A 23,007-nucleotide genomic window follows, 5' to 3' on the forward strand; every position below is an offset into this window, starting at 1 on the left:
TTAGTGATATAAACAGAATAATATAATATGTAATAATACTACAGTGAAAGGAGTCATTCTGCATAAAGAGTACTTTTATTTTTGATACTTTAAGTCCATTTTGTTGATAATACCTAAGTAACATTTTCAACTCAGGACTTTTACTTGTAATGGAGTATTTTCAGAGTATGGTATTTGTACTTTTACTGAAGTAAAGGATGAGATGTACTTCATCCACCGCCGTCTGTACTGTGATTTCTTGTTATTTATTTAACATGTTTATCTGCCGTAAACTAATATTGACAGCTGGTTTATGGATCTTATGTTGCTAAATTCACTTAGAAAGTTCTGGGTTTGTTTCCCACGAGAACTCCAAAGAATAAAATACATTCAGCCTGTGTGTCCGAAGCCGGAGCAGGAAACCCAGACGATGGGAGCCGCTGCTGCAGCTCCTCGCTGGAGACCAATAAAAACAGATTAACTGCGAAGTGATGCAGACGCTGTGTGCTGAGAACAATAGAAGACTTCTCAGTGGGTTAATAAGGATGTTACACAAGAAAAGACAAAAACAGCACAGAAACACAAAAACACAAAAACCACACAACGGACTTCATAGAGAAAATGTCACTTTTAATCGTTATGCAATTCACATAATGAACCTTGAAGGAAAACACAGCAGAGGAGAAGTCATCCGTCACGTTCTGCTTCACGCTGATAACTTGTGTAATAAAGTGCACTTTATTTTCACATTCGATCAATCAATGAGATTAAAAAGATGATGTGATCAGAGAGGTGCCACTACTTTACAATTTAACCTACACGGTACAAAACCCTGTTGTCCTGGAAACATATCAGTGCAGTAAGGAGTAAAGAAAAACAAGTACAGGCTCCTCGAGGCTCTGTCACGCACCCCCCCATACCACCCCCCATGCCCCCCCTCAGGACTGAAAACAAACAAAGGAGCATGTAGATGTTTCGGGCTGAACCACAGTATCACACACAGGTCATCTGAACTCTGCAAACCTCACATATTGTTTACCATTCAAAGCGTTTCAAGTACAAAGTTACACAAAGTGAACCTTGATTCAAATGACTGTGAGAGGCGTCGCTCGTAGTGACGAAGCTGCAGCTCCGCTCGGCTTTACGGAGTTTTATACCGACTTTCAGCTCATTGTTTCTCTGTTCACCTTCACTCTCACGGCGTCGAAGCTGTAAAAACACACGACCTGCAGACACAGCTGGAGACGAGCCGCTGAACCAGATGTTTCCCTCAGAAAACAGAACTACAAGAGAGAATAATGGACTTACATTCATCAGGTGACACAAACATGACTGCAAATGAATGATCGTGTCTGTAAATAAACTGTTGACGATGATGTCGTTTGAATCAGTTACAGACGGTTTAAGGTGCATGCAGAATCTAAAACAAAGCTTTGTTTCGGCTGCAGCTCAGCTGAAGGCTGAAATAAAAAAAGTTCAGATAAAAACAAAAAACACATAACCCCCCCCCCAAACCTTTTGGACCCGTCCAGTCCCATGCACATACATTAAATAAATATTTTAAAAAGTACATTTTCATGAGCACCATTTGGCTGACGCGTATAAAAAAGTGCAGTGAGACAACTTGTTTGTTACAAAGGAGAGTTTCCACTTTGGTCTCGAGTCTCGGTCGGTGAAGACAAAGAGTTAACTTTTCCAAACTTATTGACCTCTGTGACTCACGTCTGATCCCAGAAAGCGTCGAGTCTTCTGCTTTTAATGAGACTTTCATGTGAGTCTGTGCAGTTGTGGCTTCGCTGGGGGCAGCGGGGGAGAGCCCGGCTTGACCCTGGCAGCCGGACGAGGGCTGGGCTTGACTGGAGGTACAGGAGGAGGGTTTGGTTTGGCCGCCTTATACTGGAAAAACAGAACACATTTATGAACGTGAAGTTGCTTCTTCTGCACATAAAACTGTGGAGGTTTGGGGGGGAGGGGGGGGGGTTAATGTTTTGGTCCCAAAAAAGAAGCGCAGTCTAACCCGTGACAGATCTTTACGATAAGATTTTCATGAGCCACTGAGGGGAAACTCACATGTTACTGCAGCACAAGAAAGAGTTTCAAGGGGACTGTTTAAAACGACTAGATAAAGGTAGCTCTAAAGGTCTGCTTTAAGAAGCACGTCTGTCTGTATATCTTTATAAACGGCTGCAGCTAATCATTACTGTCAGGAAGATTAATCTATCCATTCATCATTTTGTGTATGAAACGTATTAAAAGTAAGAAAAGCAGCACGTGGAGACATCAGAGAAGCTGGAAGCAACAAATGTGACCAGTGAGAGCAGCTGCAGGTGTGACTCACCTGTGTTTGATTCAGAGGCGGTAAAGGTTTGGACGGAGGTAGAGGAGGAGGTTTGGTCTGTGGAAAAGAAACAGAAGTCGTATTCAGAGTGGAATCTGACTTCGGCAGACTGTGAATGCTGTTGTCGACTCTGTTATATACATCAGATCTCAGTGGAAGCTCACCGGCTCAGTTTGGGAGGAAGGCGACACTGAAGACACTTTCTTTGGCGGCTGGAAAACAAGACGCGGTTAATAACTATCCCAGTACTTTACGTTGACTTTGTAAATGCTGTTCTTCAAACTCTTCCAGCTGTTGACCTGCCCACACATGATGAACTAATTGCCCCCTGACTAACTCCTTTTGTGTTTCTGTACCTGTGGAGCGGCTCTGCTGGGAGTCACAGTAACAATCAGAGAAGCGCAGGCTTGTGTTGCCGTTGACTCCATGAAAGTGGGCTGACTGATCTGCGGTCTGTCTTTTGCACTTGGCTCCTGGAACATCGGGTTCAACTTGTCTGGAGCCGAGTGGACTTTCCTGTGAAGACGAAATGTATTCAGCAGGGAGGCGAAAGACCGAAGACGTGGACGGGGGCGGGTATGAGTCACCAGAGAATGAATTAAAAACTACCTTTTGGAGGTGTAGTTGTCCATGTTGTCCTTTTTACAGCACATCAGCGCTGCAATCACTACAGTGATCAGCAGAAGGACGGAGAGAACTGCACACACACCAGCTATTATCCCACTCTGACCTGCAGACATAGATTACATTAGATTAAATGACACCTTTACAGCTGCACAACTCTCTGTCGTTATAATCCTTTCATATGCACATTTTGTGTCCTGTTGACATCACCACTGTGCTGCTAACACAGTAAGCTAAGATGGTGAACATAATTCAGCATGTTAGCATCGTCATTGGGAGCATGCTAGCAGTGCAGCCTCACAGAGTCTAGACTCTTGTTTTAGCATAAACAACTAATACAACTGAAAACATTAGTCCTCAGAGGAAAAAGCTAAAAACACATCAAATGGGGAAGAATGGGCACTTGAAGGATTCGCTCTGGGCTACAGTGTCTTTATGCATTGACTGGATGTTTTTCTTTGTTTTGGCAACATACAAACTCATCATGTTATTTCAACTTGCTTTAACGTAATGTGCTGGTGTTGTGTAATAACGAGTGATAATAAAACGATAAAGTCGTGTGTTGTTATAACAAGAAATGTTTCTTTTTAAAACAGAATCATTTGGTGTATTTGGTGGGTCATAAGAAAATCATTATAATAAGAGAGTGAGTGATTGTTTTGTCAACAAAGGAGAAGAAAGCTGCTCTGTTACTGTGAACAGAGTGGTGTCATTTCTAAGTGGTTTCACGAGTGCTTTGATTTGTTCTGGCGAGGAAAGAAGTTAGTGTTGTTCGCCCTGTACAGAGGTATTTCACAATGTTGGCCGGCTCTGTGTGAAAGTGTCTCCTCTTCCTCTTTTATTTGTGTTTTTAGCCATTTACTGTGAAGTCTGAATAGTTGCACAATCACTCAGCAAACTCCCTCCAACTTTCTAAAGTAGCAATTAGCTCCTTGTGCAAAAAATACCTCATGTGAAAGGCGACCAGTCGTATGCTGTTAAGTTGATACTCAGTGCAGTCTATCTTAAATAAAGGTGGTCAGTTTTAAAATAAATCAGGAACACTGGAAGAAACAGGAGATCACTCATAATGAATCACTCATGTTTCTCATTTACTGGAAGATGATTCAACCAGCAGGTGTGACCTGTTTGTGTCTGTGCTGCTCACTGAGAGCTGACCTTCACTTTAACCCAATAAAAGATTTTGTGTTTAGCAATTAAGCAGCTCAAAAATTTGGACTGAATACGTTTACTGTCATAAAATCCATGTCAACAGTGTCCTGTACCTTGAGGTAAATCTGCATACTGGTTGTCACAGTAGGGTGGAGCCCAGCCGGGATCACAGTGGCACTCTTTCTTGTGATTACACACCTGAAGATAAAATGCAATACATAAATCTAGACGTGAGTCAAGCACTTGGACTTGCACTCAAACTGAAAACATGATTTCAAACCTTAAAGTAACTCACTCACCCCCTTGTTGTTGCATTTCTTGGCACAATCCTCCTTTTTCCCATAAACTGATAAATCCACACATCTGTTGTCGAGGCAAACCTGCGCACAAATGTTTGCTTCTGAGTAAAACATCCAACATAACTAACAAAACTCAGTGTAAAGCGACTCTCCACTGAGGGTTTTACCTTATTTGGCCCACATTTGGTTCCTTTTGGCACCATGTCGATGTTTCTGGTCTTGTCGTCATCCACAGCCAGTTTACACTCTATGCCGTACACAGTGTAGGCTGCCCTTTTACCTGTGATCGACTCACCGCCTCCTCCACAAAATATAGATCCACACTTTAGATTCCTACGAAAGAAAGATCAACAAACTAATCAAGAACTTCACACAGTAACGACATTCCACAGACATAAAAACGAGCCTCAAACATTTCATGTGACAGTTTTCGCTACTTTTCATTGGTTCATTCTGTCAGATTTCCTTTCAGGGCACACTAACAAAGCTGGCCTTCAGCAGGAAGTTCAGTATTAATATTGATGATACGTACGTTGCTTTACAGGGCGTGTAGCCGAATTTGTTCCTCCCACAGTTAGCACCTTCTTCGCCCCGTTTGTTCAGGTCAAAACACACATCTGATCCAACTCTGGTCCCTGAGGAAAGAAGATTCATTTTAACCTCTTAAATTACGGAAGCCCATTTATGCCAAGAAAAGAAAAAAAAATAGAAGAAAAGTTAGAGATGATCAAAATAAAAATATTCTTCAAAAGTATGAAATACTAAGTCAATATTTTGACTTTTTAAATCAAAATTGAATTTTAGAATTAGAGTCATAGAATCCAAAATTTGAGCTGCACAGCATGAGTTTGTAATGAGTGGAGTTTATATGGAAGCCCATTTCTGCCAGGAAAAGAAAATCCAGCTGAAAAATTAGGAATGATAAAAATAAAAACTACTGAGATAGTAAATCAACACTGACTGTCTAACTCACAAATGTAGACTTTTTAAGTTGAGCGTATGTGATATTAAGTCATAAGTCAGGGGTGCCCTGGTGATTTAGGGGTTAAGGCGTCGACTGTTGGAGTCCAGCCAGTGAGCTTTGCAATGCACTTAAAAATATGTCACAATTCAATATCATGAGATAGTTTTGACTTATAAAGTCTGAATTTTGACATATTGTGTCCTAATTTTTCTTATAAATTATTTTATTAATAAAAAGTCATAATTTTGACCCACTATCTCAGTATAATCCTTATAATATAACTTTTCATCTGTTTTTTTTTCTTTTCCTGGCATAAATACAACCATGTCATTACAAACTGAGCTGTGCAGCCGTTATTAACTTTTATATTTTAAATTCAAGTGGAGATCTTATGATTGGCTCAGGACATCTCTATATATGATCCTGTCAGACAGAGTGGAGTCAGAAGATTTTATTAACCTTAAATGAAAAGGGAAAACTGGATGTTAAGGTTTAGGCACACGAGATGTTACATGATGTTGAGATATCATTCGACAAATTAGTAAGAATGAGTCTGATATTTAAATACACACTTCTTTTGTAGAGACTCTCCTGTTCTCTGTGAGAGTGCTATTCATTAACTTCTCTGTAGTCTTTTATAATAAAAATGCACATTATTAAAAGAACCATTTACACCATGTGACAGTGAAATTTACTGAAGCTGCTAGAAATAGACTAATAACTGAAAGTTCCTTGAGGCTCATCTTGAAAAGGAAAGAAAAGGAAAACACTGGTGTGAAGAGTGACCCTGTTGAATACTGACAGCAGTGTGTTGAGCCTACCTGGTCCAAACAGCCTCCAGCAGTGCTGCAGATGTGTCGGGCATTGTCCGTCGTAACAGTAGCCCTGTGCCTGGTCGTAGCAGGGTTTGCCGTTCATCTCGAAGCTATCTTCAGGACAATCCCCCGACACTCCGGTGCAGTACTCAGGCAGGTCGCAGTCACCGGCTGACTTTCTGCATACACTCCCAGCCAGTTCGAACTGTGGGTTAAAGAACATTTCAGGTGATTTTAGAGAGTTAGCTCAAATAGAAGTTGGTTAAACACTATATAATTAGCTTGTGTATTTATGTGGTATTTCATGTACCACCTCTCAGCAGTCTACTGTCATTTTAGAAAGGATGTGGTGAGTGACAGATCAGATCATGGAAACTGCAGGATATCACCCTCTGGTTCCTGTTATTATTGAACTGCAGGGTGTGTCTGTATGATTGGTCCTTCTGTAGTCTGCACTCTCTGTCCACTGACAGTGGAGCTGATCTGGCTTTCTTAACCCAGTCTTGAGGGTTTTTTAGCCACGCTAGCAGCATGGCTCTAAAGATGGTAATGTTGCTGTGTCAGTCAGCTGGTTGGTGCACCACTTTGGTCCACACTGAAATATCGAAACAACTATTGGATGGATTGTTATGAAATTTAATACTTTAGTTTATTGAAAATACCTGCAAGCAAATGCAAGCATGCTAACATGCTAAAATAAGATGGTGAACATTGTAAACATTAAACCTGCTAAACACCAGCATGTTAGCATGTTAGCATGCTAATATCATTTAGCTCAAAGCACCGCAGTGCAGCCTCTGGGACCTCTGGTGGGAATTTACTTAGCAAACATGTTTTTAGCTGACAACATATACGAAATCCACTTTTAAAGCTACATTAAAGGCAGCTGGGTAATATTGGTAGCTTAAGTACCTGGCAGTTGTCACAGCATTGTCCTTGAGCACACTGAGATCCTTCAGTCAGGCGACACGTTGAGGCATCACAACAAGGGTTGTTGCATTCCTAGAAAAATATTTGCATATGCAGTTACACTTTCAGCAGGAATTGCAGTCATGAAAGTTCAGTCGAAAGGGATCAGATTTAAATCTCCCACACAAGCTGCAACTCTGCCAAGAATTACGTCTCTCTGAAAAGATGTGAGCGCACAGGAAAACTATTTTAATTTTTGAGGCCAAACTCCAGCTTGGGATGCCCGGAATCACCACTAACTTCCCTTTTATTAGCTGTAACCTCATACGCAGGAAACCACACCAGTCAGCTAAAACAGAAAACCCAAATGGTGTCTTCCTTCACCAAAGGATATTTTTAAACTTTCCAAGGTCCCAAAAATGACAAATAAGCCTCTACTGAGGGTTTTACCTCCACAGTGCCACAGTCACACTCCTCTCCAGGGTCCAACAGGGCGTTGCCACAGTGAGGGCCCACAGTGATGGTCCTAACAGAGCCCAGCGGTTTGGACAAGCAGCTGGGCTGAGCTCGCTCCATGAACTCAGCAAGCTGCTCCATACTGCAGCCGCTGAAAAACTCTGGGAACGCTTGACTTCCTGTCCTGAAGAGGAGCAAAGAGATTTCAGCCATGTTGTACATGGACACCCGAACATTACACCCATATCTGACTGCTGAATATTTTGTTCAACAACTATGGACATTAGTCTTCTGCTATGACAGCCTCCCATTCAGCCACAAGAGCATTAGCGCGGTCCAACACTGATGGTGGGATTTCTATATGGAGCTGCTTTGTACACGGGGGCATTGTCATGTAAAACAAACAAGAAAGAGCGAAGCACAAACTGTTACTCTACTGTCTAAAATATCCTCGTCTAAATGGTCTAGCCCACCCCAAGGACAGGGGTGTCCACATACCTGAATGCTCATGATGTTCTAGTACAAATATGATACTTCCAAACATACAACAGAAAAAATCCTCAAAATATTGAAATGACATATAAGTAGTTGCTCTGCAGGAACGTCCGTACCTGAGCTTATCTGCCATCACACAGTTCCCGCTGCTGTAAGACGGACCACACACACAACCTACAGCATCGTGGGACAAACCAAAATTATGTCCCATCTCATGAGCGATGGTGGAGGCGAGGCCTATCGGGTTGTCATGGTGATCCTGGAAGAGAAATGTTATCATAAAACACCAATACGCTCCTTCATCTCCGGTTGTTAAAGGATTCATGTGAGTTAGAAGTCTTTATTCATACCTGATTGACTCCACCTGAGTTCTCAGTACACATGGCAAACTTATTTGCCAGTCCAACTGTATCTCCGTCAAAATCTTTTCCACTGTTGAAGGAAAAAGTTTAACATCAGGTGAAACCGGCAGCGTCTCTGTGTTTAACATCTGCGCTATCAAATACCAGAGTGCGATCCTCACGTCACAAACTGGGCGTTGTCATGCTTCGTCCGCTGCAGAAGATCAGCCTGTCGCCACAGGAGGAAATTGTCCAGAGCAATCTCCGAATTAATGTCAACATCGATGTAGTCTCTGTATGTCCAAACCTCCAAACCCACCAGCATGACGCGAATGTTCAGATGTCGATACAGCTGCAGGCAGAGGAGGAGGCGTTTTTCAGAGAGTGAAATCTCTCGAAGCTGTTGGCTAAGAGCACTGATGGCATGTCGCCAGACAAACTGCATCCAAAACATGTGCCTCAACAGAGAAAAGAAATTACCTTGTCAACGTGATTTATAACTCCGAGAATACGGGATTTAGTCTCGCTTCCATATCGCTTATACTGCAGGAGGAGAAGAGGCAGACATGATCAGACTCATTCAGCGATGGAAATGATGGTTGTAAAAGAATGAAAATCTGATATTTACCTCAGCGTTGTCCACCACCACAAACAGCTCGACAAACCTCTGTGGACCTGCGATGGGTTTAGTTACCTGAAGGAAAAAAGAAAACAGAGACCCTCATAATTACTTGTCTTTATTATTTACTTATCTCTTTGAAGATACATTAGTGTTGCGTTATCTTATTCTATAACAATAAAATAGATTTATAATTAGCGTAACATTCTGCTCTAACATGAAACTGAAAAAAAGGAAAGAAAAGGAGGCGGGAACAGAATTAAGAATAGGAACACTTATTCACAAAAACATGCATACTACATGTTGTGGCCAAAGGTAAGGGAAATCTTACTGCTAACGCACACAAAGATATTTTAGAGTGTAGAGTTCTTCCAACTTTGTGGAAAATGTTGTGTTTGTCTATTTTCTATTTATTGCCAAGTAAGTTTTCATGTTAAAGGAGTTTGCCTTTGTATTTTGATGCACAACAAGTACTGCAAAAGTCAAGAATCTAAGCACCTACCCACGATCTGGACCTGAAGAGGCCAGCAAGCCGAGGGCCCTGGTCCTGGTCCTGGTCCTCATCATACGGTGTGGAGGTGTTGGACGAGGAGCCGCAGGCGGAGCGAACGCTGGTCTTCAGGTGCTCCCGTCTGTAAACTGCATGGTCCCCATCCTCAGACTGACCCAGAGGCTCTATCAGGTAAACCTGCTGCCGGGCTCTCACAAAGCCACTGCAAACACAAGACAGGCGATAAAGTTCTCAAGTAAAACAGCACGACTGTGATTCGACATACACATGGAAATAGTTTTAATGCTCTATAAACTGTCTGTACACACAGCAGCGTGTGCAAGTTCTGTATAGATTTCTTGGTTTTAAGAATAAAAGCTTTCTACAAGTAAAGGCAGCTTTATTTGTTTATCAGAATCAGAATCAGAAACACTTTATTGATCCACCGTTCAAACACAGAGGCTTTATGCAAGGTAAATAAATGCATTAGAATTACATTGAAAACACAATAAAACATTTAAATAAAGTTTAAAAAAAAAAAAAAAAGACCAGAAATACAGTTATAGTACAGGTACAGTGCGGTAATAGGAGAAGATGCCTCAAACAGTATAGAAAACAGCAAAGCACAGGGGAACAACAGAGTTGTATATTTGAAAGTTGTCTTGAAAAACAGATTACTAAATGTAATGAAGCAACACATTTCACAAGTATCTGAGAAACTTTTACTGGAGATAATGTAAGCGGCAAATTACAAACAGGAAGTTTGAAGCTGTAAAACATCTTGATTTTCTCACCTGATGCCTGAACAAATCCCAACACTGACCGAAGAGTCCGCCACGCCTTCAATATGGCCGTGATAGTAGCAGTGATCCTGGATGGAAAGTCATTCAGCAGATTAAAGAATCAGTGTGTTCAATCTGCTGTAGTTAGTTTGTACTTCACATTCTTCTTATGGACGTTACTCACAAAGAGTCTCTTTGTTTTTAGTGATTTATGAATCACACGTTAGGAATGTCAGATCTCTATCATGTTAGGTTCATTTAAACTCCACGTTGCCACAATTTATTACTTTTTGTTGTATAATAAGGCAAAATACACACTTTTGCAGATACAAATATTCTACAAATTTCTGTGTAGGAACAGAACATGTAATAAAACATGTAATAAGCCTACACACGTACATTAGGGCAGCAAATAACAATTATTTTCATTTCACAATATTTTTTTCAATAAATCTATAAATCTTTTGTACATGAAATGTCAGAAAAAGCACAACCTGTAACTTAAATTAATGCTTCAGAGGTAAATTAAAGTAAAATCTGACCTCGTTTGGTGATGTTGTCACCCGTTTTCCATCCTCTGAATAGTGTGTTTCAGTGTAGCCTCTCCCAATAAGATTCCTATAAAAATACAGGTGGAAAAATCTGTAACAGGTTTTCTTTTTCATATATTTAAATATATATGAAATTCTCATTCTAATAAAAAGGTTTTCTATTAAAAAACATTTACCTGTTTTTTTCCAGATGGATGGTGTGGTTCCTCCCTTCAACGGCCAACTTGTACCAAAGCGTATCAGGATAAAGCTGTTGAAAACTGTCCATTAGTCACACGACAACTACTGATAACTAACAGTTTGACCAAGTTGCAGTAGTGCAAGACGTACTGACATCTTTTACTTACGGGGATAAGTAGCAATACCACAGTAAAAAGTAATTTTTTTTAATGTTAAAATTTTAATGTTATAGCAGTTCGACAGCAAACTCATTTTAGCTACTTGGTACTGTAGTTTAATCTATGATATAGTAGTGGAAAGTAACATTTACTCTGTACTGTTATGCTACTCTACACTAATACACATCACATTTCAGAGGCAAATATTTACAAATATATACTTTTTACTGCGCTAGATTTGACAGCTGTAGTTACTTTGAATTACACTGTGGTGTTGCTACTTTTAAGCACGTTACTAATAAGACGACCATAGGTTCTGTATGTAAAATCATTACATGGCTGTCAGGTATCACAGGTGGCTGAGGTGGCTGAGGTGTGGTCACCTGGTCGTCCTGCAGGCTCCTCCTCTGTCTCCCCGGAAGTCTCTGAGGTCTGACCACCTCATATCTCTCCACGTGAGACAACATCCCGGAGCTCTGCGCGAGACAAACTACGCACAGCAAACAACACTTTATTGTTATTCACATTATATGTTAGTAAAATGTGGAGACAGTCTGAACTAAACTGCATTTTAACCTGTCTGACTTATTTTAATTTAATTTAAAGGAAATCCTGGACACTCCCTGATTAATTATATTCTCTTTTAGAAAAAGACATTTGACATTTTCATGCAGCTTCACAAACGATATGCGCCTTAAGATACAATTAATGCCATTATAACAGGCGGAGAGCACATTAACAGCTTCTTCTCCAACCTTTCCACTGATTTGACCTGTTAAAGTCACTTTGTTTTATTCAACCAGGAACATGTCGGAAACCTATTTTAATTCAATGTGACAAAAGTACTTTATATAGTTTTAACAGTTGTAAGTAGTGCAAACCTACCCCATGTCAGCCACAGTGAGACCGTGTTCGCTCCCATGACGCTGCGCTCTGCTCGGGCTCTGCCGCTCATCTACCGTTACTCCACCGTGAATCATCGATGCCAGCTGTTCCGTTAAAGCTCCGCCTCCGGTTAACTCTTATCGCCGCCTCGCATATTTACCGGAAAGAAACAGTCAAGCGAGCTACGGTTTAAAAAAAAAAAAGTACTTAAAACAGACTTCCGTTTAAATAAAACGTCAAAATCAAACCACTGCGGTTACTGATCATAGCCGAGTTTGTGACCCCAGCACTTCGGACGTTAGCTAGCTAGTCCGTCAGTCGTTCACATGACGGTCCTTACGCTGACCCTACGGGGGAAGTCAAAACGTTATTTTTGTAGTTTAAAAGATATTTTCGTGATCCCGCAGATGTGTCCTGTCTGTCCGTAACGATAAAGTATTAAGCCGGGTAGTAGTTAAACCAACGTTTAGTTAAACCAACGTTTAACTACTAACGTTACTGTGACGATCTTACGTTCCAGCGAAGAAGAGCAGCGTGGAGCGGGAAAACTAAATATTGTATTAAATGTTGATTTTAAACGTTGACAAACATTTTATCTTATCAACAAGAAAGCAGAATTCGCGAAAATACGCAGACGCAACTTGCCGCTGGATAACGAATAAAGAATAAAATGTTGTCTATGTGAGCGTAGTTCAATTAAGTTTTGTGTCTATTTCTTGGAAATGCCCACTTAAGCAGTGAAGTCCAAGCTCTTTATGGTTGACGCTGTCTTCACTTTGTGGCGCCGTCTATTTCTTGGAAATGCGCACTATTTCTTGGAAAGACACACACGACAGACACATTCAGAGGACAAGTAAACAAGCACAGAAAGAGCGGGACCGGTGTGTAGTCTCTAATCGTACATATAAGATATTCTACAACAGAAATACATATCTACTCATAACAAAATATTTATCAGTATGCACGAACTTTTACTGACATGTTCCACGCTTTTATTTTGAAGTCAGCGTCGTTACATTTCCGGCATATCTTCTTAGCTTTGCTAAACTTGAGGCGGATCTAATGAATTAAACTGTCAGTTTAACACTTATCAGGCCACAGACCAACTAATAACATCACTTAACCTACTATCTTCAACTGACAAATGGCCACAATGGATGCGCACATTATTGAATAATAAATATTCGCCTCCTTCTCCTGGGAATATGTGTAATTTTGAGAGGCCATTAAAATCTTTGAAATCTGAAATGACAGAGTTAAACTTGTAAAAGTAAATGTTCCTCGTGTCATTGAATGTTTTACATTGTAGGAAGAAGTGCATCTCTGTCTCACAGTGACCACATCTTCTGTTTTCTTTTGGTTGCCATGATTGTTTGTGTCGGTTGCCAGTTTGTGGTCACTGAGCCGGTACTTGGTCAGGATTTGCCTCTGCTTCCTGTCTCTGACAGTAGAGAGACATTCTGCCAGTTCCTTATATCTTCCTAGGGCCAGATAACTTTCTAATCTACTTTGGCATTTAGTTTATTCTTTCCAATGTTCCAAATAGGTTTCTTTACATTGCGTTTTAATTTGGTTAATCTGACTGGTGTGCCTGAGAGGGGGCAGTTAGTCTCAGCACCAGTTGACATAGGGGACTCTTCTGGGCTCAGCTCTTGGGTTTCGGAGGGCTTTGGAGTGGAGGGTGTCTAGGGGGCTGGGGGGCATTTGTTGGTGTTTTCCTGCGTACGTGTAAAATGTATCTGCAGAATTCAGACTGTACAGATTCTGTTGGATGTTTGTCCCAACGGTTTACAGCTATGATGACTGAGCGGACTCCATACTTCACTACTATACAATGCAATGGGCTGGACACCACGATCAAATATTTTAAGCCAGATTTTAATTGCATTTATCTTAAATAATTCAAATTCAACTAAGCTCGCAGCAGCCAAATAATGGCTTCATAGCGGTTGTCTATCAAGAACATGTCAAATACAGGGTCTAGTTAAGGCATAGAGTCTAAATTCATTCAGTAAAGTCTTGTTTTAATGAATACAAACATACACTCTCACTGTACAGGTACAATAAGTTACCCATAAGGAGCGTCATGACTTACACTTTCAGAGCAGAATAAACATTTCTTAAAATGTACAATTTGAAGCATTGAAATGAGGCAGCAAACATCCGACTATAACTGCATTTCATACAGTACTTAATATACACATTGAAGTATCAGCTCTTTGAGTCAACAGGCGGTGTCTGTATGGTACTTTATCTGGGCGGTCGTCGTGGTGATGGACAGAAATGAGGAAAGGACGTTTTTATTGCTGGCCGACAGTTAATCTGACACACAAAGACGTGACGTGCTACGCTGATGCTTTCTGACTCCGCTCTATGGCCATCCTCTCCAGCCGCTCAGTGTAGAAGCCGTTGAAATCCAGCCTGTGAAATAGTAAGAGCAGAGTTAGCAACCAAAAATATCAAGATTCTCTTTATCTAAATTGGTTCAATTTATTTTGAATGTAGTGTAACTAAATCTGGGAAAACAAGGTGTCTGGTCTAGTTTGAACAAATATACAGTAGCTCTGTAGCTCTCTCTGCACTGCCAGTAACTACCTGAATGTAAAACAGGCCATGAAACGTGTGGACATTGTGGGTATTTGGCGATGAGTTAGATCAAAAGTATTTGGCCCTTCACAACTCACTGGTGTTTAAAGTTTATTACATTCAAGTATCATCTTTCTATCACTTTTAAAGCTGCATTAATAACCTATTTTGTCCACTTGGGGGCAGCAGAACAAGCTGAAAACACAACATGAGGCACCTCATAATGTTACTATGGTGAATATGTTAGCAAACAGTTGCTATCTGCACATCCGGCAGGCACAAAGCAACATTAGCATTTAACAGCTAAAGAGCCAGATATTTTAGCTCTGTTTGAAATCCACCAACTCCTGAGAAAATATCTTGCTCTTTAGCTGTTAAATGCTCCACTATGTTCACCCGCTAACTCTCTCTCTCTCTGTTTGGTGCTGAGCAGGTAGTGTACAGTGGCTCTTTAGAGCGTTTCACTGAAGACAGCTGCTGGAAACGAGGTTGATAAGAGAGGGACGCAGACTCTCTAAATGCACGTTCAGTCTTATTACCCTGCAGTGAACCTAACTGACAAAAATAAAAGCAGACATGATGCTTTCTGTAATGGATTATCTACAGTAACTTAAACAATTCTGCCTGATGTTCCTGCTGAAATGAATAGAAACCAATGGTTGGATAGGTAGGAGATTAAAAAAATGAAAACACTGTAACATGGTAGCAGTAATATAAAGTACTTGTACATGCAAAAACACATCTCTGGCCCAGCTTCACCTGTAGATGATGCTGATCATGCTGTGCTCACAGTCGTTGGTACTGTAGATGCTCAGCTTGTCCAGCAGGTCCAGCAGCAGCGTGCTGAAGTTACTGTCGAAAGTGCTGATGGTGGCTTCAAAGCCTGCGTCTGACTGCAGGGCGTCCACGTACTCCGCTAAAAACTGAAGCAGTGAAAGAACATATTACAGTATTCTTGTGTGCCAGTTGTTCTGGTTTTGATGCAACGTTCATGTCCTTTTCATAACATGTTCACATTTCTGCAACACAAAGAAGGAATCTGAACATTTCCTCCAGCACACAGTCGACTTGGTCAAACATCAGTTTCTTTGATGCCATGGCGACGAGTGTTTTGGAAATACCTTTGTGGTCAGCCTCTTCTTCTCTGCCTCCTCAGCACGTTCGCTCTGAGTGGGAGGCCCACCCATAGTGCCTTGCTCCAGAGAGAGACGCTCTAACCTCATGCTCTGAGTGAACCGCTGCAACAAAAACAAACATCTTAGTACAAGCATTTGGGATCTGCTGGTTTCATTTTCAGGTTTTAACGCTGCTCCGTATTTTGTAAAGATACAGATGTCAAAAGCAGAAACAAGCAGCTGTTTTGATTTTCAGAAAACATTTCCTCTTTATCATCATGTCAACAAACCTGCATGCAGTCTGTGAACTTGACGCAGACAGACATGAGTTTGGAGAAGATCCTGAGAAGCTCTGGGTTGGTCAGCATGCAGTCCTTCAGGCAGTTGTCCAGGAAGCTGGTGTGGTGGCAAAGTACATCATCGATGTTTGACGCCTGCAGAAGGAGGAGACAGACGGTCGGCACTAATACCACAAGATCACGTGTTCTCTGAAACTTGTGTCTCTTTTTCAGACCTCTGTAAGCGTCCTGACCTCTAACCTTTAACACCAACTCACATGAGTGCAGCGACAACAACACTTCAACAGTGAAACGGATTCTGTGACAGCTGAGAGCTCATTCACTCACTGTTTTCAGGTTGTTCTCCATGATGTGCCAGGTGGGCTCCATCACCTCAAACATCATGTAGTACTGGATGTTCTGCACAAAGTTGAGCATACGCTGTCGAAGGGCGAACGCCGCAGCAAACCTGAGTCCAGATAGTTTCAACAGAGTGTGAGGACGTCACGCTGGTTGAGAGTTTTACATGAATTCACCCAAAATTCAACATCAACTCACCATTTGGGAGAGCGTAAGGAGTACTGTTTGAAGTCTTTGTTGCTGATCCACACGTTGCACAGAAGCCTCTCCACATGTTTGCAGTAAAACATGTGTCTGAACAACATCTGGTACCTCGTCAGGGCTTTCCTGGAACATGAATACAAATGACATACTGTCTTTTACTATGTGTGTTGGAGATTTGCATGTGCAGAAAAAAGAATGTATTATTATGTATTTATAGATCACTTTTCAAAAGTTACAAAGTACTACATAAATAAATATCCAACGATTATTTTCATAAAAAGTCATAAAATAGTGAAAAATGCCGTTATAATTTCCCACAGCACAAGGTGACGTCTTCATGTTTTCATGTTTTGTTCTGTCCAAACAACAAGCCCAAAATATATTCAGGTTTCTGTCATGTCTGACAAAGAAAAAGCATCAAATCCTCATATTTGAGAAGCTGGAACCAGCAAATGTTAAAACCGACTAAAACGATTACGATATTATCAAAATATTTGCTAATTTTCTATTGATGAATCCTTAGATCAGTTAGATCATCTCATGTTAAGATCTGTATTCTTTGACGTTCGTAAAAGCCCTTTGTAATAAACCTGTTTGTTGCTGATCACAATCCTTAACGTGACGGTAAGGCGCTGTTTTTCAGTCTCACTGTTCAATAACAAAGATTCACTAATTTTTATTATCAATAATTTTATTTTATTTTTGTCTGGAAAATACATACTATGCAGCACAGTGAGGTTTTCCACAGCATGTATATTTTAAAGAAGAAGTATTACTTTTATTACCTTTTTATTTTTGTTATTTATGTTATTTGTGGCTCCCGTCATCTTTAAAATGAAGAAACGCATCTTCACCACCACCTACAACATTACATTGATTTGTTTTGCATTTCTTTGAGCATAACAAATTATAACAACATGTGTGACTTGTTGTTGATTATTAAGTTGTGTTTTATGCAGAAATATCTTGAAAGTTAAGAAAACAAGATAAAATCAACAGGCAGCAGCAGAACAGAACCTGTTGATGATGAGCGAGAGCGGCCATTTGACGATGTAGTCGAAGGAGAAGGCCTCCAGCCCGCTGAGGGCCACGTCGGCCGGGTCCGCGTTGATGATGGACTTCTCCTGTTTGGTCTCGATGGCCAGCACCCGCAGCAGCTGAGTGATGACATCATGAGGCATCAAGTCGATCTGTGGAAAGAAAACAGGAAGTTCAAACATTACCAAAGTGTGAAACAGGATGACTCATAAGTCACGAGTGAAGGACGACGACTGGACTTACTAGACAGTTACAAGTTTTTGTTTTGTTTTCTGTTTTCCATCTCACTTAATTTTCTTTTCCTGAGATTTCTTATAGTTGTCTTCTTAAAGTCAAACTTGACTCATCACTGTGAGTTAACTCTGAGCCAGAGGAAGTTGACTTGAAGTTTGAGGAATACATTCATAATATTTTCCTGAGAGCTTTTGTTTACTGAAAACAGAAGAGTAGCAGCCGGAAAACCAAAATAATGAGCTGAAAGACGCTAAAGCGCTCCGTAGACCTGAGAGGAATGATAGAGTTGGTGATATATGTTCATCTCAAGCGCCTACTTTCACATACAAGTAGTTATTTTATCAATTGTCAATATAAAAATATTGATTATAGCTTTCATATATGTACTGTAATTATTAACAGCTTTACCGTCTTGCAGCACCACAGATTCATATTTACGATCCGGTCCGTCAGCTCACACAGAACTCCAGTCTTATTTCCACCCACCTTGAGGTCGTCTTTGAAGGGGTCCGTGTTGGCCGTGCTCATCCTGAGAGCCAGCTCCAGGAGGGCTTCTAGTCTGGGAGGAACAATGTCGTCCACCGGCTTCTTCAGCTCTTCCTCCGTCAGGTCCATGAAGTGCACAAAGAAATCACCTTTGTCCATCAAAAAGTAGTGCTTGATGGATCTAATAACAACAACACAGGCACATATAGTTTTAAAGGCCAGTAAATCACTACAGACAAAGAATGTGAAGTTTTATATCCAACTGTAAGAACTACAGACGGGTAATTTCTGTTTTTAAATCCAAAGCTTTTTGCTTGTATTTCTGTATGTAAACTGTCCTTGTGTTACATGAAAGGAGCTTCAACTTAGATATATTGTTAAATGGAGAAACATAACAAGTGCAGATGCTTCCATAGAGGGCTTTTGAATGACACTGATCCGTCTGTGGCTTCGCAGCATCTCGTCCTCTCTTTCTGTCATCTCACCCGTCACTCCATCTTTATAAATTACCTGAAAATCCATTTACCTTAGTCGTGAAACCAGCTCCTTCTCCTCCATGAGGAAGGCCAACAGGACCTTGCTGGCGTAGTTGTAAGCTTTCTCTATCTGCTCCACATAAGCCCTCTCCTTCAGGGTGTACAGGACCTCCTTAGCATCAGGACACGTCACATCGCGGCCGCACTCCCGCACCACGTTGAGGTATTTCCCTTCACAATAACAGAGAAGGGAGTAAATCTTTTGTCTAAGAAAGGCTCCTATAATGTTTTACGTTTGTTTTTTTTTGTTTTTACCTGTGCTTAATATTTTGTCTGCCATTTTCTGTAGAAAGGAGGGAATCCGATGTTGTACGATGGTGTATCTCTGATCCCAGTACTTATCATTGTAGTCCTCCTGGATTTTCTCTTTCTGCAGCTCGTGCTCTTCCACCATGAACTCACTGTGAGGACGCAGAAATAAGGATATTAAATCAGGTTTAAACACACAGCAGATACAGTTGTATAAGTGTGTTTCTTTATTTTGAGCATCAGTCTATGGACCTGTATGGATCCTTGATGATACCCCTGTAGATCCACTTCTCCAGTATTTCAAAGTAAGGGACGCTGGCTGCTTTAGTGAGGTAGAGGCACAGCTCCTGAGCCTGGCTGTCTCCGGTGTAGTTGAAGGTTCGATCATGAAGAAGACTCAGTGTCGACCCGCCCATACACTCCCCTTTATCCACCGAGGACGCTGTGAAAAGCAGTTAATTCGTTTTTTAAAAAGTTCCGGGTATCTAAAAACTATTCTTTACAAAACGTTATCTGAATGATGAAATGAATAAAACTGAGGTAATAACTTAATAAATAAGTTCATAAAATACAACACATTATTAATCCTGTGGTTCCCAACCTATTTGGCTTGTGACTCTTTATAACCCTCTGTCCCTAACTATTGTTATTAACATCTGAGCCAAATTTGCTGATGATCTCTCTGAAACTGGTTCAGATCGCCCTCAAGTGGTTAAAATGAGCAGCTCGTGTTCATTTGACTCTTACCAATAGAGGCAAGGATCTCCATGGTCCTCATGGTGGGCTGGATGTAAAACCAGAGCTTCTGCAGGGACAGCAGGCCCTGCCGCTGGAGGTGCTCCAGCTGAGTGACCAGGATCAGGTACTCCTTCATCAGGGTCCTCATCGCTGCCGTCAGCGCATGGTTCACCTGGCCGTACTCAAAGGACGACTTCTCCTCAATGAAGCTGAAGGACGAACACAAAACCACCATCGTACATTATTTCCCCCGAGGCAGTCATGAATGTGTGTGAACAAATGAGCTTTATTGATTTGAAAGGGTTGATTCAACTCAATATTTTTACATTCTCACCGAGTTATAGTGGAGTAATATGACGCAACTGGTAATATTCTGTTCACCAGCTCTTTGATAGACATGTCCAGTGTTGAATCGACAATGAAGGATCGGTTCTGCCTCCCCAGTACAGGCTGAGCTGTGATGTCTCGCCCATCAACTCCAACCAGAACGAATAGCAGATCCTCCACCAGAGCTTGTTCCTGAGCAGGTAGGGGCATCGTACCTGACCACAGATAACACAAGCTTTTAATAAAAGTAATCTTTTCACCTAGTCCATGATCCAGTATTGAAGGAATAAACTGAGCTGGTGTCTTGCAGAAGACTGCATGTAGCAGAAATGAATTTGCAAATTTACTGGCTTACCAATGGCCACAGCTGGATCTCCTGGAGGGGTGGGGCTGGTGATGAAGTCTCCCAGGAGAGCAGGGCGGTCGTACACCCAGTTAGGAAACACAGGGTTGGGCTGGGTCGGGTTCTTCTTGTTGTGTTTGTCCCTCAGCATCTTCCGTGTGACTTCAGCGGGCTGCAGGCAAAATCACAAAGAGAGAGACCAATGAATTACAAGCAGCGTCACACTTCCAGACAAGGTTAAAATCACTGAACAGCGGGTGTATTTTTAAAATAACCTAACCTCCCAAGACAAATAAATCCCACCCGAATGGGGCTTTTGTTTGATATCTATTTGTTTCTTTCAAGTCTCGTGAAATGACCAATCCTACAGTTTCATGGGCCAACCTGACCTTCAGATCTACTGCGTCCGAGTAAGAACTCACCAGAGGAGCGTTGGAGCTGGCCGTCACGTTGCCGAGCTTCTTTCGCAGCTCATCCAGTTCCTGCATGGACATCTTGGTGCTGGTCTGAGGCAAAGTGTAACTGGTAGTTGTGGCTGAAGTTGTGTTCGCCGACGACTCTGACCTCTCTTTGGCATTCTGCTGCAGAAACTGGAGCGTCTACAAAAACATCATGATGAAGCTGTGATTAGAGGTAGTGTGATAAGAATGGTTAACATACATTTATACATACGTTTTCTGGTATCTGCTCAACAAATTGAGCCACTTCCAACGCCTTATGAATTGGTTTCAATCTTCTATTTACATCAGTGACATTAGCATTAACTGTACATTGCACTTTCATTTGTCTGTTAACACTACTCAAATTGTTAAGAGATAAAAGAAAATCATATGAAAACATGAATCATTCTTTTACATCATTATCATTTCAAACCCATGAAACCAATGGGTGAAATAAATCAATTTGATTTCCATAACAAACAAAACCATATAATTAGCTGCTTGTAAACTATGTATTACCTCTTTATCCTCACAGAGTTTGGACAGCAGATAGACTAGAGGGTCGAGGTTTCGAACATTTTTGGATTTGAGCTCCTCGTACTTCCTCAAGAAGTCCTCTGGGGTTTTAGAGAACTCTGCTAATTTCACCTGAAAATGATGAAACAGCCAATATCAAGAGAATAGCCACAGTTAGTTGTTATTGTCAATCATTATTTTGTCTTTGTGGGTTGAATGTGGGGTCTCTACCACAGAATGATACATTTCTATTTCTTACAACACAATTGTGCTGACTATGACTGTTGTTTATCCAGATATGCATGTGACACATGAGACATCCCTGTAAAATTGTATTATAGCCTTTCTATAAGTGTGTAAGACCCACCTTGGCACTGTGAGCAGAGACTGTAGTTGTGACATAGGGAGTCCTATGTTTCTGCAGCAAGTCTATGTAGCCCTCTGCTCCATCACCTCCTCGAACGTGAAGCAGGCTGAGCAACTCGTTCACATCATGGTGGATCCTGAACTCACTCATGGCTCAGGCAGCTGTGGTGACAACACACTTTATTCAAGAGAGAGGAGGAGAATAGCGTTAGCCCCGTTACAGCTGATATATATCAACATCACAAACTGACAAACACCACCCTGAGTACATGCAATAATGCAGGCTTTGTCTCAACCTGTGATTTTAAAGGCTGCACCATCTTCTCTCACGAGCTTGTACTGATGCTGCGCTAACAGTTAACGTTATTTGATGCTAGCTTGCTAACTAGCTAGACAGCCAGAACCGGGTAAAATGAACTAGCCTGTAAGATGAGGATGCTAACTGCGTAGCTAGCTTGTCCCGACTTCGCCAAACAGCTACAATAACATAACTGAGTTATCATAAGCCTTATTACATGTCTAACCAAAGTCCCAGCACTGTACCTGTCAGTCTTGTGTAGTACAACACAACAACAAACACCAGGGCAGGTACGGATCCAAACGCGCCCACCACCAGTTAAATTCTTCTTCTTCTGTTGCTGTAATCTACGCAGTACTGGCGCCACACTGCCCCCACAGGTCAACCATGATGATACAACTTTATTATCTTTTCAGGTGACTTTTTTTATTCACAAATGTTTTATGTTTTAAAAGAATAGAGAATCGATAATGATCGTTAGTTGCAGCCGTAACAGATTAACATCCAGTAACAAATATATAAAATGTTTTTCTTTTCCAACAAAGGCCATAACCCTCCCCTCCTACTTTCTCCAGATGTTTCCCAGCATCCAACAACACTACAAACACAATTATTTCATAGCAATAATTTAAATCAACATAACGTTCAATTACACTGATTAGAAGAACCTCCTCCTCTCTGCCTCCATGTCTCTGCTCACCCCTTTACCACCACAGTGTCGTAACCATAGCAGGTTTGCTGAATGAGCACTATGCACGCTCCCATCTGAAAACAAGCCATGCCTTTGTATTATAGTAAAAGCAACTGAATGATTGCTTTAAGGTTATTACTAACTCTGTGTGGTTCTTGTGGTTTT

The 23,007-nt window shown here is 41.2% G+C and overlaps 2 protein-coding genes across 2 annotated transcripts; both read right to left on the minus strand.

Annotated features, from left to right (window-relative positions):
- Positions 1-902: 902 nt before the first annotated feature.
- On the minus strand, positions 903-12,107 carry LOC139303244 (disintegrin and metalloproteinase domain-containing protein 8-like). The gene is made up of 24 exons (XM_070926990.1): positions 12,038-12,107; positions 11,536-11,642; positions 10,991-11,064; positions 10,806-10,881; positions 10,276-10,352; positions 9,494-9,704; positions 9,001-9,066; positions 8,853-8,915; positions 8,555-8,724; positions 8,382-8,463; positions 8,148-8,290; positions 7,531-7,720; positions 7,084-7,173; positions 6,178-6,376; positions 4,925-5,027; positions 4,560-4,725; positions 4,393-4,473; positions 4,207-4,291; positions 2,927-3,047; positions 2,674-2,833; positions 2,482-2,529; positions 2,318-2,374; positions 1,702-1,875; positions 903-1,262 (listed from the first exon to the last, which is right to left on the minus strand). Exons 1-23 carry the CDS (start codon positions 12,105-12,107, stop codon positions 1,747-1,749), a joined length of 2,568 nt encoding a protein of 855 aa, XP_070783091.1. The 3' UTR covers positions 903-1,262; positions 1,702-1,746.
- A 1,914-nt stretch (positions 12,108-14,021) lies between these two features.
- Positions 14,022-22,461, minus strand: tubgcp2 (tubulin gamma complex component 2). Its single transcript, XM_070927238.1, has 18 exons — positions 22,397-22,461; positions 21,855-22,031; positions 21,491-21,619; positions 20,954-21,130; positions 20,544-20,703; positions 20,196-20,403; positions 19,871-20,070; positions 19,376-19,565; positions 19,130-19,275; positions 18,865-19,045; positions 18,339-18,519; positions 17,598-17,770; positions 16,575-16,703; positions 16,365-16,485; positions 16,029-16,172; positions 15,745-15,861; positions 15,383-15,546; positions 14,022-14,458 (listed from the first exon to the last, which is right to left on the minus strand). Exons 2-18 carry the CDS (start codon positions 22,002-22,004, stop codon positions 14,383-14,385), a joined length of 2,646 nt encoding a protein of 881 aa, XP_070783339.1. The 5' UTR covers positions 22,005-22,031; positions 22,397-22,461; the 3' UTR covers positions 14,022-14,382.
- Positions 22,462-23,007: the final 546 nt, after the last annotated feature.

This window comes from Enoplosus armatus, chromosome 20 (assembly GCF_043641665.1).
Source record: "Enoplosus armatus isolate fEnoArm2 chromosome 20, fEnoArm2.hap1, whole genome shotgun sequence".
In the NCBI taxonomy this organism is placed as follows: Eukaryota; Metazoa; Chordata; class Actinopteri; order Centrarchiformes; family Enoplosidae; genus Enoplosus; species Enoplosus armatus.

Bases quoted from the DNA above. Each gene is read 5' to 3' on its own strand.
- tubgcp2 (XM_070927238.1), bottom strand. From the start codon at position 22,004: ATGAGTGAGTTCAGGATCCACCATGATGTGAACGAGTTGCTCAGCCTG. The intron at 20,071-20,195 runs GTGAGAATGTAA...TTCGTCCTTCAG, and splicing joins TATTACTCCACTATAACTCG to CTTCATTGAGGAGAAGTCGT. The intron at 17,771-18,338 runs GTGGGTGGAAAT...TTCTTTCCACAG, and splicing joins CCTTCAAAGACGACCTCAAG to ATCGACTTGATGCCTCATGA.
- LOC139303244 (XM_070926990.1), bottom strand. From the start codon at position 12,107: ATGAGCGGCAGAGCCCGAGCAGAGCGCAGCGTCATGGGAGCGAACACG. The intron at 8,464-8,554 runs GTGAGGATCGCA...TTCCTTCAACAG, and splicing joins GACAACGCCCAGTTTGTGAC to TGGAAAAGATTTTGACGGAG. The intron at 4,726-4,924 runs GTACGTATCATC...TTTCTTTCGTAG, and splicing joins TACACGCCCTGTAAAGCAAC to GAATCTAAAGTGTGGATCTA.